Raw genomic sequence first — 15,877 nt, 5'->3', positions numbered from 1 at the left:
CCATTTCCTGTCCCCGCCTGCCTGAGAGTCAGCCAAAAATTGGTAGTACACACTGGAATATCCTTCCAGTATTTCCTGATCCCTTGCCTTGTGTCACTGTTTAACTAAATACAGCATACAGAGGGCCAGGCAGTAATAAACCCAGTGTGCTGTATATGTACAGAGGCTCACACTGAGACCAGACGTGTTTTATTATTTATTTATTTACGTGTATTGCCATGTTTCTCCTTCCTCAGGACACTAGGGTACAGGTCCCACAGGTGCATCACCGAAATGACAGTTCCTCATATTTGAACTTAGGCAATGAGTGTTGGCCTATTCGACTATAGAGGGCATCACAGCCGAGTCTTGTGCTGTTCTTACACCACATTCACACACACGCAGTTTCCAGCAGGCATCACCACGTTGTGATCAGGAGGGAAAAGCTTTTTTCCCCTCACTAGCTTGGAATATTGACAGCAATTATATCAACCCTGCTGATGCCTGAGACCAACTAAGTCAGTACAGACTAGAGGTCAAACCTGGCACTTTCTGGTCTGTAGTAAAACTGGGCAGCGCAGTTAGGCACTGAGCCATCCCGCACTTGCTTTAAATGTTACATTCTAACCCCCGGCCTAACTAAATTTCCAGGTTGATCAGTATGACGTCACCAGTGACAAGGACCTTGGGACCATTTGGTTTGTGGAGCTGGAAGTGACTCGATTCCTGGTACCAGACTACTGGTTCCTGGGACAAGATTACTGGTTCTGCAACTCAGTGACGGTGGAGACCCCCTCAGGGCAAACATTCCACTTCCCCTGTTACAGGTGGCTCGATGACTGCACCATACGCCTCCGGGAAGGAACAGGTGAGATGTTAAAGTCAAGGATCACTGGGGGTGGGTAAAGCTGATCCAAGCAAATTGCTCACTGTATTTGTTTTCACCCACATAAATAAGCTGGATGCAGAACCCGATTGTTAAGTTGGCAGACAACAGTCGGGAGAGCAAGCAATTATCAGGGTTGTGAATCAGTTTTTCAATTAGGCGGAGAAAATAGCAAATGGAATTAAATACTGTCAAATTTGCAAACTGTTTTGGGGTGGTATCAGGCTGGCCAGGGAAGAGATATCGAGCAAGGAGCCATTCTGCTGGCTTCCCATCGGTCCTGCCACTAACGGGATTTTCATCTTTGGAAGTGATGGAGGTGTTGAATATGCCTGCCCATATTTTATGTGACGAACTTTCTTTCATAGATGCCTTGACAACACTGAGCATTAGGATGGCTGTTACGTAATGTCGGTAAGGAGACATAGAAACATAGAAAATAGGAGCAGGAGTAGGCCATTCGGCCCTTCGAGCCTGCTCCGCCATGACCCATTTATTCCTACTCTCTGTTTCCTGTCAACCAATTTTCAATCCATGTGCTTTAATTTTGCACACTAACCTCTTATGTGGACGGTAAGGAGACGGAGGGTTTTTTAAGTTGGTTGCAAATCCAGTGCAATCAATTGTAAGGTAATCAATTCAAACTTAGAGGCTGGCTTACTCTCCGCTCCTGAAGATAGTTGAGTCCTGAAGTAGTGACGAACCCCTCCACCTCTTTCCCCAGGAGTGAGCTCCCTAATCAGCTCAAAAAGTTGCCGGGACCTGACAGAACAGTATTCCAATTAACTGACCCAGGAAAATCCAGCAGAAGGTTCAGCTTTGGGAGCCATGGGTGGGAGCGGAGCCCATCCTCACCACGGTTCTGGCAGCATTACCACCACGGAGGGAAATCCAGAGCGTAAGCTACTGCACGGGGGTGGAAGAGTACACAGTGAGCGGCTGTTAGAAGAGGCCTATACTTTGCGTCCGTGGCCGGTGAGCCCAAGGAGAAAACCCGAAAAGCCAGAGGAGCAATCTGGCCTGCGCGCCTCAGTATCTGTTTGCTGTTCCTTGGCTTTGTGCTATACTTGATGGGCTCCACAAGAAGTGGGAGCAAAAGTGAGGAACAGACTTTTGCCTTGCTCCTGATTCCAGCGCATTTTCCTCACTTGTAGCAGTGCACAAGATGACTGCACTGACTGGGCCAGAGACCGCCCTCCATTCAGCTGGCACTGGAGGTTGGGCTTTGGGCCCTCCTTCTTTGCTGTATCTCCTACAGCAGGGCCTCTAACCCTTCAGCAATAAAGGCGGCAGTGTTGCTCAAAGTCTCCACTGTGTAATTGTGAGAAAGGGATCCACTTTTCTGAACTATCATAGCTTTCCTTTTCATGATGGGATTTAAGAGCTACTGCCTCACTGGATTTTGCACTCACCAGTGTGAGAACACTTGGTTTCGGTATCCCGACAAATATGTGCCAAGGAACAAAAAACAATCGCCAACACCCTTGCTTAACCCGTCACTAAGGAACTGTCTGGGGTGTTACCGTGCTCTTTAGGTCTAGGAGTGAATGATGCCAAAGTGTGGCTCACCAAACAGTTTCACATCAAATGGACTTACCCTCGGTTAGGATACCCACAAGTTACTGAGTGACTTAACCTTTCTTGCCAAATCACCAAACAGTGAGTATACAAGGAATTAATAGATATAAATTAATGTAGTCGGCGTTACCTAGTAACTTGAATAGCAGCAATTACTGGACAAATGAGTAGCAGAAGATGCACTGACAATTCAGCGTATCACTGTAATTCAGCATTAACAGACGCTGAATATTATTATAGCAGTGATCAGAGTCTGAGATTATTACAATTGGTGAGGTTATTTTAGGGTTAAATCCCTAGCTAGCTGTCAAGTTAACAGCATTAGATAGCCAATCTATCAAATAGATCAGAGTCTATATGTGTCTGATTAGCAATGTTCCAGAGCTTATACGGCCTTGTCCTTATGAGTGACATGGTTGAGTCGGTCTCTTTCCTTCCCTGGCATACAGGCATTAGCTTCCGAAGTCTCAAGTCAATGAGCCCCTTTGGCGATGGGGTTATCTTTGGATCTTCAGTTCTGGCTGAATCTACCTTACACACTCATGACAATATCTGAGGTAGCTGGCTCGCCTACCACCTTTCTTGGTCTCAGATATTTGTACAGTTAAATGACATACTTATCTCTGCCTTTAATGGGCTAGTACAGCCTTGCAATCTTACTCTGTCTTGATATACTTTCTATTTGTAAAAGTATCCTTTTTACATCTGATAAGCAAAAATTGGAGGAGCGCAGAGATCTCAGAGGGTTGTAGGGCTGGAGGAGGTTACAGAGATATGGTGGGGCGAGGCCATGGATGGATTTGAAAACAAGGTTGAGAATTTTAAAATCGAGGTGTTCCTGGACCGGGAGCCAATGTAAGTCAGCGAGCACAGGGGTGATGGATGAACGGAACTTGGTGCGAGTTAGGTTACGGGCAGCAGAGTTTTGGATGAGCTCAAGTTTATGGAGGGTGGAAGATGGGAGACCAGCCAGGAGAGCATTGGAATAGTCCAGTCTGGAGGTAACAAAGGCATGGATGAGGGTTTCAGCAGCAGATGAGCTGAGGCAGGGGCGGAGACGGGCAATGTTACGGAGGTGGAAGTAGGCGGACTTGGTGATGGGGCAGATGTGTGGTCGGAAGCTCATCTCAGGGTCAAATAGGACGCCAAGGTCGCGAATGGTCTGGTTAAGCCTGAGACAGTGGCCAGGGAGAGGGATGGAGTTGGTGGCTAGGGAACGGAGTTTGTGGCGGGGACTGAAGACAATGGCTTCGGTCTAACCCAATATTTAGTTGGAGGAAATTTTTGCTCATCGGACAAGCAGTGTGACAAATGAGAGACAGTGGAGGGGGTCAAGAGGTGATGATGAGGTAGAGCTGGGTGTCATCAGCGTACATGTGTAACCCATCGTGTTTTCGGATGATGTTGCCGAGGGGCAGCATGTAGCTGAGAAATAGGAGGGAGCCAAGGATAGATCGTTGGGGGACTCCAGAGATAACAGTGTGGCAGCAGGAAGAGAAGCCATTGCAGGTGATTCTCTGGCTACATCTGGATAGATAAGAATGGAACCATTGTACAGGTAAACCATTCATATCCCTTCATTAGATTTCAGTGTGTAACTCATTCCTAGGTATTCATTATTCTAAATAGAAACAAGCTAAACTCCTGGATTAGATTCCAACCTGTAACTCACTCCCGGGTATCCATTATTCTATATGTAAACCATCCAAACCCTTTGATTAGCCTGTAGCTCACTTCCATGTAACTGTTATTCTATATATAAACTTCCAAAGCCCTCGATTAGATTCCAGCATGTCAGTCACCCTTGGATATCTCGTTCTCTATTTAATACCGGAATTTTCCTTTGCAGCTAAGAGAGTCTGTGATGACAAGTTGCCTATATTTCAGTCCCATCGACAGGAAGAATTGCAGGAGAGACAGAAGCTCTACAGGTAATCCCCAGATATCTCAGTTTTATTTACTGAGGGGCTCAGAGTCACCCATCTACTAGCAACTGGGCTGCCACCGACTCCATCCCTCTCCCTGGCCACTGTCTCAGGCTTAACCAGACCATTCGCGACCTTGGCGTCCTATTTGACCCTGAGATGAGCTTCCGACCACATATCTGCCCCATCACCTCCGTAACATCGCCCATCTCCGCCCCTGCCTCAGCTCATCTGCTGCTGAAACCCTCATCCATGCCTTTGTTACCTCCAGACTGGCAAGCGATGAGGTTATGGAATGTGATTGCCCAAGGGGATTAACCAGGCGACGGACTCTAAAAATGGGGAGACGCAACATGCAATCATATCTAGCAGTCCAACTGTCTCTTTGTCCAGGATCTCCAAACTGTGGAATTTCTTCCCTCCCTCGTTCTCCCTTTCTATAATCTACAGGTTTTTCAAACCTAAGCTTAACCCGCTACTTGTTGATTTATCCCATCTGCTTTTTTTTACTCTTTCCAGCCTCGGTGGTTTCCTGCACTCTAGGTTTTACGCCAAATGTTAAACCAGGCGGTGGGCTAACCAATCCTGTAAACGTTGAGCCATTCAAATTTGACGGAACACATTCATCTATGGATCCCCCAGTCGCTGGTGCAATTCTTGACGATAGATGCTTCTCTTTGTTACGTGCCATGTTCTCACCCTTTACTGTGAAGTACAGTCTCTGAGTCAGCAGCCAGCACCTTATGGCTCCAAAAAGAAAGAGACCCAAAAGAGAGAGACATAATCAAGATCCAAGAAAAGGTAATCAGATGGTAATGCCCCTCAGGTAGTCCACCTTTTGAGGTTTGTGACAAAACCAGAGATATCGTCCCAGTTCAAACAGGAAGCTTTTCTGTAAGTTAACGGAGAAGCTGAATTTCCTTATCAAACTTCAAAATGGAGCCAGATGTCTGTGAGAAAGCAGGCGGATTATTTAATCTGTAGATGAGCCAGGATGGAGAAGCTTGGTTCTAGACCTAATCAAATCATTGGTCCATGAAGGACACTGGGCTCACACTAATTCCAATCAGATATAGGAATGGCTTCAGTTGCTGACAAGTGTTGAAGTCTGCAGAGTTAAATTTCTGCAGGGGTTCTCCCGATCGTCCGGTGTAACATCGCCGGGTGACCTACAGAAATCTCAGCAAATCGCATTTATGGGAGAACCGTGATGGAAATTCAGCCCCTTTTTTTGTTTACAGGCAAATGCGTTACATCCTAAATGGCTGAACAGTCGTGGGAGCTTTGTTATAAGTTCAGGATGTAGAACGTGTAACTGCAGTGAAAGGAGAGCAAGAACTAGATGGGATGTGATTTTGATGAGCAGCAGATGTCAACAGCTGCGTATGAGGGCTCTGAATTCACGTTGAAGAAACCCTGTCCAGTGTAATTTATAATCCACTCACAGTTTTCAGTTCCCTGAAAATCACAATTCCTGAAAATATTTCAATTTAATTTTAAAGCTTCTATACACGCAATCAAATCCTGATCCGTTTGAAAGATTTTGTTTTACAGACCAATTCCCACCTCTGCCTCATGATTAAATAGTGCTTCCCTTTTGTGTTCTAGGTGGGAGGTTTGGGCCCCGAATATGCCGAGGTGTATTGACGCCAGGTCGGAGGGTAACCTTCCCATGGATTTGAGGTTCAGTTGCGAGAAACAACGAGATTTTAAAAGCTCCCTGGTAGTGGCGTAAGTATCACATTGATAACCGTAAGGCATCATAGAAACCGGGTAATGACTGGTATACTGTGGAGTATTTAGCACTGGAACCAACATTCCTTGGGATGGGGGACTGGTCCTGACTGATATTCTCCTTGGTCACTGGGAATAGGTCTGTTACTGGTACCAGTGTCCTTAGTTCTCATTCAGTCAGGGCCTGATACTGGTACACATGTACCCCCATACTCACTGCATACAATATTCCAGATCAGATCCCAAGCAGGAAGTCCTATCAGAATAGGCGCATTATACCCTGCAACAGAGCGAAAATTCCAAACCAGGAACCAGCATTAATAGAGGAATCGCTCAGCCTCCAGAGAGTGACAGAGGCTACAGTCTCTGTATAACGGTCCGCCTTTGTGTGTTTATTAGCTTTGGAGACCTTCACCTGAAGAAGTTTGTGAACATGTTCGGACAATCCTGGACCACGGTGGAGGACTTTGATAAGATCTTTTGGAGAGTCAACAGTCCCATTGCAGGTAATGGGGAGCTGCCAACAATTAGGAAAGGAGTGATTGGGTTCATAGTCTGATACAGCGCCATTAAAAAATCAACAGTGAGATATTCATCACACTGGAGAGATCAACTACAAACCAAGAGGCTCCAAGTTCTGGCCTGTTTCTCTCCCTACTTTTCTCCCCAACTCTGCTAAGGGCAATGGGGAAATTCTCCTCTGCAATCCAGCCCGATATTGGGTGGGATGTCGGCCCAGAATGTTGGAATATCCGGGCAGTCCTACTGCCACCTCGCACCCCCGCCCCCACTTCCCCCCAAGCAGGATATGCCTCCCTCTGTCCCTGCCTGGACTGATGCTGCCCGTTCCTTTTCACTCACCGCATGTAAATGGTGATTGGGGGTGGTGGGGGAGGCAGCCGGGGATCCTGGTGGTTTTATCTCCATGGTGGTTTTATCTCCAGACTTACCGTTACTTCTCAGGTTACCATGTGGAAGGTCCATGCAAGAACTTAAACGGAGAGAGAGGGCCTTGTAGCAACATTCCCTCCCTCCAAACGGTCCCAGAGTCTTGCCTGCTGAAGATCTTGGTCTCGGCTGAGGCCTTCACTGGGAGGCGTTCCGTCCTCCGGGGTGCTTCTGGCCCTTTAAATCCCTTGTCGGATCTACAGGTGCAGCAGCAGCATGGCCTTGGAGGGGTGGACGCAAGTACCACCCGGTCAAAACTCTGCTTTGAAGAGGGAAATCCAGGCCAATGACTCAGACTGGGGTACAGCTTAATTGAGATTGATATCTTTCAGATCCATAGCCTGAGAAGATAGGGAGAAACTGCTTCTACCGGCAGGAGAGTCAGTAAGCAGAGGACACAAATTTAAGGTCATTGGCAAAAGAACTAGAGGGAAGATGAGGAGAATTGTTTTTATGCAGCGAGTTGTTACGATCTGGAATGCGCTGCCTGAAAGGGCGGTGGAAGCAGATTCAATAGAAACTTTCAAAAGGGAATTGGATAAATACTTGAAAAGGAGACATTTGCAGGGCTATGGGGAAAGAGCAGGGGAGTGGGACTCATTGGATAGCTCTTTCAGAGAGCCGGCACAGGCACGATGGGCCAAATAGCCTCCTATGCTGTCTGATTCTATCATAGGGTAGACGTGGAAAAGATGTTTCCACTTGTGGAGGAGTCCAAACTAGAGGCCAAAAATATAAGATAGTCAATAATAAATCCAATAAGGAGTTCATGAGAAACGTCTTTACCCAGAGAGTAGATAGAATGTGGAACTCGCTACCACGTGGAGTAGTTGAGGCGAATATCATAGATGCATTTAAGGAGAAGCTAGATAAACACATGAGGGAGAAAGGAATAGAAGGATATGCTGATAGGGTGAGATGAAGTAGGTTGGGAGGAGGCTCATGTGGAGTATAAATACCGGCATAGACCTGTTAGCACCTACAACACACAGAAATAGGCCTATGTAATTCTATGTAGGGTTGTCAAACTCCAAACGATTCCTTAGTGAGGTGAAAGGCGAGGGTTTTATGGATGTGTCTGGTTTCTTGGCATATATTTGCACCAACCTCAGATTTGCAGGCCTCGGAGATGGTAGGCCCACCTCTGGTAATCTCTCTGTGATAATCCTTAGTTGTAGAATTCCCCTCCGGTGAACAGAAATTGTCTGTGCTCTGTTATTTTACGCCAGGTTGGCTTTAAGTTATTGTTAATGGGATCCAGGTGTTTCCGGATTGCTGATTTTCCCCATGTTTTTCTCACACAGCACTTGCCAGGGAACACTGGAAGGAGGACTGGTTTTTCGGATACCAGTTCATGAATGGCTTCAACCCAGTCCTGATACAGAAATGCGCGAACATCCCAATGAATTTTCCTGTGTCAGATGCCATGGTCAGGAAATCTCTTGGGAACTCCACACTGGAACAGGAAATTAAGGTCCATATGTGATTTAACCTTTCACTTTGAGGGTGGCAGGTTAAACTGGGGCATAGAACATCCTGAGACCTTGCCGAGGAGCAAGTAGGAATCTGATTCTGCCCCTGCAGTTTCTGGGAGAATTTTGTATCCAGTGAGGGACATCAGTGTTGGCAAAACAAACCTCTTAGAAGTCATTGAATGACACAGCAAAGAAGGAGGCCATTCGGCCCATCGCACCTGTGCCAGCTCTTTGAAAGAGCTATCCAATTAGTCCCACTCCCCTGCTCTTTCCCCATAGCCCTGCAAATTTTTCCCCTTCAAGTATTTATCCAATTCCCTTTTGAAAGTTATAATTGAATCTGCATCCACCGCCCTTTCAGGCAGCGCGTTCCAGATCGTAACAACTCGCAGTGTAATTTTTTTTTCCTCATGTCACCTCTGGTTCTTTTGCCAATTACCTTAAATCTGTGTCTTTTGGTTACCGACCCTTCTGCCACTGGAAATAGTTTCTCCTTATTTACTCTACCAAAACCCTTCATGATTTTGAACACCTCTTTCAAATTTCCCCTTAACCTTCTCTGCTTTAAGGAGAACAACCCCAGTTTCTCCAGTCTATCCACGTAACTGAAGTCTTTCATCCCTGGTACCATTCTAGTAAATCTCCTCTGCACCCTCTCTAAAGCCTTGACATCTTTCCTAATTGGCCACAATACTCCAGCTGAGGCCTAACCAGTGTTTTATAAAGGTTTAACATAACTTCCTTGCTTCTATACTCTAGGCCTCTATTTATAAAGCCAAGGATCCCGTATGCCTTTTTAACAGCCTTCTCAACTTGTCCTGTCACCTTCAAAGACTTGTGTACGTACACCCCCAGCTCTCTCTGTTTCTGCACCCCCTTTAAAATGTTACCATTTAGTTTATATTGCCTCTCCTCATTCCTCCTAACAAAATGAATCACTTCACACTTCTCTGCATTAATTTTCATCTGCCATGTGTCTGCCCATTTCACCAGTCTGTCTATGTCCTCCTGAAGTCTGTTACTATCCTCCACATTGTTTACTACATTTCCGAGTTTTGTGTCAACTGCAAACTTTGAAATTGTACCCTCTATACCCAAATCCAGGTCATTAATATATATCAATATCTCATTTCCACACCGTTCACCTGAGGAAGGAGGAAGCCTCCAAAAGCTTGTGGAATTTAAAATAAATTTGTTGGACTATAACTTGGTGTTGTAAAATTGTTTACAATTATCTCAATAAGAGCAGTGGTCCCAACACCGACTCTGGGGACACTGTATACTTCCCTCCAGTCTGAAAAACAACCGTTCGCCACTACTCTCTGCTTTCTGTCTCTTAGCCAATTTCGTACTCAGGCAACCACTGCCCCTTTAATCCCATGGGCTTTAATTTTGCTAACGTCTATTATGTGATACTTTATCAAACGCCTTTTGAAAGTCCATATACACAACATCAACCGCACTACCCTCATCAACCCGTTCTACTTCTACTTTATGAATCCCATGTCAGTCAGCATCAAGCTCTGTCAGGGCAGGAAGCTGGGATGGGCCTGCCTCCTAATTGTCTTCCCTTGCCTGTTTTTGCTGACTCAAAACAAAGGCAATGGAACAGCACTGAATCCCAGCTGGATCAACATCCCCCAATCAAGTAAAGTATGAATGGCGGCCCAGAGGCAAATAGAGCAAGAAGCCTATGGAGGGCCACAGGTGAAGGGGAGGGGGGCCGTACAAGGGCCTCACATCATATTAACAATCCTACTGTTATAGATGATCTCCTATGTAGATACTGTAACAGGACAATGGCCAACTGTTGAACCATTTCCTTTGTCTCCTTCTCTTTATGATTTGCTGCAGAATGGGAATATCTTCATTGTGAACTACAAGATGCTGGAAGGAATTCCTGCCAATGTAATTAATGGTGTACAGCAGTACCTGGCAGCGCCCATCTGCCTGCTGTACCTTGACAAACAGAATCACATGATGCCCATTGCCATCCAGGTAGGAGCTGTAATGGAACTGAAATTTCTGTATTATATCCTTTTATATGAATTTGTAACTGGGCAGTTACAAATTCATATAAAAGGATATAATACAGAAATTTACGAGTTTAAAAACTGGGTTTCCGTTAGTGGCACTCGTAAGAGAACGCTTTTATATTTGTGAATTGGGGGTAGGTAATGCAATACAGATAGACTATCTGCGGTATCAGATGTGGCCTCAGGGGGATGTGGCTGCTTTCTATTTATATAATTGCTTGTAGAAAAACCCCTATCAGGGCAGAACGATTTGATTAATTCCTCAGAGAATGCATGCAAATTTGCCACTGTAGGAATGGGGTGGAGCTGTCATCTGTAAAGACTGTCCCATCAGAGGAATCCTGTTAGGAAAGTAGCTATGTCTTAAAATTAACACCCATGACATGAAAGGCTTCTTTTGACAGAAACACCCTGAGACAGTTGTTTATCTTTAGTTCACGTGATTTGACCCTTTAGTTTCACTCCGTAGGGCACCTGTTTGATAATTAGGGTTCAACAGTACTGAAGTGCATCGAGCACCTGTTCCCCATATAATCGGGTGTGAAACTTGAGGCTGACAACGCAGCTGAGACATCCAGTGCAATGGGAGCTGGAACCCTGTGCTCAGGCTTTGCGCTGGCCTCACAATGCCGCCAAGTTTCATTTAAGTTGTGCGCTGCCCCACAATGCACCTGAAGTACTCCAGTCGCCACAGTTATAGAAAACAATCTCGGCAATTCTGCCTTTTGCTATCTGGCCCCCCCCTGCACCTTTACCAAACACTCTCCCCATGTCCCCATTGATATGTACCCCTCCTGCCCTATATCTCGTGCCTCCTCCATCCATATTGGGAAATCACTTGGTGCAGCAAGCGGCCCTTAATATGATGCATAGTTCTTCTCTGCCTTTCCCACATTAAGCTCGATTTTCTTTTTGATGATTTTTTTTTTGTGCTCGTTAAGGTGCGGGACATCAGCACGGGTGAACAAACGTGTTCCCTTTGTTTACACCCAGTGACAACATCAAGCACTCCCGGGTCAAGTACCAACAAATGAGATGTAAAGTAAAGCTCCCTCAACTCTGCCCCAAAATTATACTGCAGTCCCAGCCCCAAAAGAGCACCACCTAATGTACCTGTGCCATTTTCTATCCATTTCCCACACAGCTGTCCTTTTAGTGCCAAGTGAGGGCTGTTGGCCTGAGCCCACTAGGAATTGGTTTGAGGTTGCCCGAGACACATTTCGCAAATAACCCTTAGAATCTGCAGTCAGAGAACACCTGCATACCACAGATCTGGTTTGGAGATGAACCCCAGGTGCCGGATATGAAAGTGTGCTGACTAACTATTGTTACCCGCGCTCCATATTAATCCTACTTGCTTCTTTCTCGCAGTTGAAGCAAACCCCAGGAGGAGACAATCCAATTTTCCTTCCCTCGGATCCCGAGCTCGACTGGCTGTTGGCCAAGACGTGGGTGCGGTGTGCTGATGTTCAGCACCTTGAACTGATCTCCCACCTTCAGAGGACTCATCTGATTGCAGAGACATTCTGCATTGCCACCATAAGGCAACTACCATCTGTGCATCCCATTTACAAGGTATGGTACACAGGAAAGAATGTAGCTCCCATTTTAACTCAGGAATGCGGCTGGCAGGGGCCAAGGTAGACGGCAAACTGCCCCGACCTCAGCAGCGTGAGACCTGGGAGATTGTAACACCCGGTCCTCAGCTACATGCCCTCGCTCAGTTTCCTGCCCGAAATTGGTCAGCTGGCAGGTGGGATTGTAATGTCAGGCGGCAGGAGGCTGCCGCTCGGGACCGAAGGAGCGGTCCGCGGCACTCAAGTGAATCGTGGGGCGGGAGTTTTGGGAGGAACTCACGATGGGGAGGAAGGTGAGGGAAGCCCGGGGCAGGTAGGGTTGCAAATCCTCCAGGATTTCCCTGGAGTCTCCAGGAATTAACAACTAATCTCCAGGACACTGCTGTGAGCAACCCCCAGGAGATAAATCATAGGGACAATAAATAATTGTTTAAAAAAATTTTTTTTTGAATACTTTTGTTATTAGTTATAAAAATATCGGACATGGGAGAAAAGGCTGTCCAACTGACTGTGAAGAATCATCCAATCGGATAATGGAGAGTCTATTCACTTTCCGATTGGCGTAGGAAGGTGGTGCATCACGAGAATGGACATGTCGGGCAACCAATGGCAGGAGTGTGGGGGCGGGGCGGATGGAGGCAGAAGGTCATGTGATGAAACCTCCAGGGCTCCGATGATGTAATCGAATCCTGATCTGCATACTTGAAGAAGGATCCCGCTGGTTTTCTGGCAGGTTGTCCTTCTCGCCTGCCTAGAAGGGCAGGTTAAAATCGAAGCCTGCGGGGAGTCAGTGGGACGTACACGGGTGAGACCCCGAGCAATTTTTAGCCCGGTTTCTACCGGGCGGCGGGGTTAAAATCGCCCTTTGTTTGGTTCAGGTGATGGATGTTTCAGCTTTGTACTCACTGACCTCGTCAACCAAAAATCATCTAAAGTCTGGCACGCAAGGAAGATCCAACGTGAGGTTCTTTTGCTGAACACCTCCACCTCCTGTCCGTAAGCCTGACCCTAACCTGCCGGTTGCTTGCCATTTCAATTCCCCGTCCCACTCCCACTCTCACCTCTCTGTCCTCGGCCTCTTACACTGTTCCAATGAAGCTCAATAGAAGCTCGAGGAACAGCACCTCATCTTTCAATTAGGCACTTTACAACCTTCCGGACTCAACACTGATTTCAATAACTTCCGATCATAACCACTGCTCCCATTTTTTCAGACAGTAGATGCTGGTAATGGTTCTGCTGTTGCCGTTTACAGCTCCTCTAGACCCATCTTTTGTTCCTTTACCTGTCCCATTCCCACCCTCCTTGCCTTGCATCATCATCCCTTTTTGTCATTTAATCACTCCTGTCCTCCACCCTATCACACACCTTCCCTTTTGTTCTTTCCTCCCCTCCCCATCCTCCTCCCCCCGGCTCTGTACTTGCTTAAAAACTATTTAATCTTCAACTTCTTCCAGTTCTGACAAAAGGTCATCGACCTGAAACGCTAACTCTGTTTCTCTCTCCACAGATGCTGCCTGACCTGCTGAGTATTCCCAGCATTTTCTGTTTTTATTTTAGATTTCCACCATCCGCGGTATTTTGCTTAAGATTCTTCCCACACTGGCCTGAAAGGGCACCAGAACCATAGAAGAATTACCTCCTACTACAGACAGTGCAGGTGGTTCCCCGGCAACAGCACTTTGACCTTTGAGCCGCGCAGCACCTCCTGGCAGTTAATTCCGATACAATTTGGGAGCCATTTTATGTGTTTCATCAGTTGATTGCACCAATTACAATTGCAAATTAGCAACACTGCATCACGAATCAATTTTGTACGGTGGTGTAGTTACCTGAATATTACGATGTCTGTAATTAGCACCTTGTTGAGTTGTTGACCAGGAGAAACCGGGAGAGCTGTATGCTTTTCTTCGAACGGTGTCACAACTGGTGAAAGCTGTGAAGTGAATGGAAACTGGTTTAATCCTTTGAGATTCTGTGTAAAGGGACTGAATGGATTAGACGACTGCAATTCTCCTTGTGCCATGAATGCCCTTGGACCCTGCTGTATTCCTTCTCTTGGTTTGATTTTTCAGGACGAGCTTCCAATTTCATTTATTTATGTTCATTTTTAGCTCCTGATTCCTCACACGAAATACACGATTCAGATAAACACCAGAAGCAGATTTAACCTGCTAGCTAAAGATGGAATTATCAGCAATGTGAGTCTTACTTTACGCGGAATCTCTGTTTAGTCTCTTCATTTGCAGTTAAAACATGTTGCAATTAATTTTGTGCTCATTAAGGTGAAGGATATTAATGCACTCGATTTTGAGCATTTTCTGATCAGCAATGTCTGATTTTTAGGTGTAAACCCAATTGAGAATTGGGTGGAGATCCTTCGTGCGGAATCTCCACGCCTTTCTCGCTGTCCAATTTTGCGATCGGATTTGCATTGGCTCCAGGAAGTTCCTGCCAGTTTGTGAGTGGATGCGTCTAAATGAGGCCAAAATTTTGCCATTAAAGTTGTGCAATGCTATTTTCTGACATTTCCCTGGTTTAAGGTGTTTCCATATTACCCACCCGCATGACCTGGGCATCCAGGGTTGCTAGGTGCTGACCTATACACTATTGTAACTTTAAAGAACAAGGTAAGAAAACTGCCAAATTGTCAAGCCGAATCTCAGCCATTCTTTTGTTCCTTCTTCCTCCTGTCACTTGACGTTCAAGAGCCTCAGTGGCAATTGCAGAGGTGAAGCCTTTTTTTAACGTAACAGCTGCCGTACTATCACAATTGGTTTCTTCATGAGAATCCCTCTATATCTCTGTCTAGTTGTGGAATAACAGGAAGAGTAACAGTGGCGTGCCGGGCAGGTCAGATGCACTCCGCACCCTCCCCCCGCACCCCTCCCCCGCCACCATCCCCCCTCACCCCTCCCCCGCCACCCCTCCTCACCCCACCCAGTATCCCCACACCAGAGACCATAGGCAGAGATGCACATACACATCTTGTATTGTGGGAATCTGCCTACTGCATTAACAGTACCGTCTACATCTTCCCAATGCCCTTCACAGATATATCTTCACCTCCGGTGCCTCATCTTCCTGACACAACACATGTTTATGCTGCCTGGTGAAACCTTTGCAAGAACAAGCTCTGTACTCACAATTTTAGTGCAGCCATACTTTTAAGTTTGGGACAACTTTCCTCACCCCCTTTCGCCTAAGCTCAAGTGTGTGGAGTGCACCCAAATTATACTCTTGACTTTACCTGGTTGGAACCTGCCTGCATTTCCAGATTCAGGTTGTCTGCGTAGGCCCAATGTTCCCCCATTCCTTGACAGAGGCTCATGTCCAAAAGCAGCAGCCATAACACCTCCAACGCCAGTCCTGCTAGCCCTGTACAAAAAGGTACTCGCCTTTTTTGGCCTCCATAACTTTTCCACCTGCCCCCATCTCAGGTCCTTTGATTGAGGGTACAAGCAGCAAGGCCCACTAGCTGCTCCATTCGAGCCTCCACCAAGCAGAGATGCAGGAAATTTAGGTGGTAGTCACGGTCACCATGTTTTTTGTCTGATTTGCACTTGATTTCAGTGCCTGTGCTTGCTCCAGTCGCCAGCACTCTGGCTCCCTCCCTGCCTCCAGGAAACACCTGGAAGTATGTGGGCAACAGAAAAGGGGTGTAGACCCAAAATCACGGGATTCTGCCCCTTTTTTCTCGACTTTGTATCGGGATATAAGCGTACTTTGGGCGCAAAGC

The 15,877-nt window shown here is 46.4% G+C and overlaps 1 protein-coding gene across 2 annotated transcripts in view; it reads left to right on the top strand.

Annotated features, from left to right (window-relative positions):
• LOC137302171 (polyunsaturated fatty acid 5-lipoxygenase-like) overlaps positions 1–15,877 on the top strand; it is a 31,765-nt gene that overhangs the window by 3,030 nt on the left and 12,858 nt on the right. For both annotated transcript variants that reach the window (XM_067971835.1, XM_067971834.1), the window contains exons 2-9: positions 631–847; positions 4,293–4,374; positions 5,977–6,099; positions 6,502–6,608; positions 8,355–8,524; positions 10,380–10,523; positions 11,933–12,136; positions 14,253–14,339. In XM_067971835.1, the coding sequence (XP_067827936.1) occupies positions 631–847; positions 4,293–4,374; positions 5,977–6,099; positions 6,502–6,608; positions 8,355–8,524; positions 10,380–10,523; positions 11,933–12,136; positions 14,253–14,339 (1,134 nt within the window). The remainder of the gene's footprint in view (positions 1–630; positions 848–4,292; positions 4,375–5,976; positions 6,100–6,501; positions 6,609–8,354; positions 8,525–10,379; positions 10,524–11,932; positions 12,137–14,252; positions 14,340–15,877) is intronic.

This window comes from Heptranchias perlo, chromosome 35, assembly GCF_035084215.1.
Source record: "Heptranchias perlo isolate sHepPer1 chromosome 35, sHepPer1.hap1, whole genome shotgun sequence".
In the NCBI taxonomy this organism is placed as follows: Eukaryota; Metazoa; Chordata; class Chondrichthyes; order Hexanchiformes; family Hexanchidae; genus Heptranchias; species Heptranchias perlo.
The sequence above is the reverse complement of the archived record's forward strand: the minus strand, read 5'-3'. Positions and strand labels throughout refer to the sequence as shown.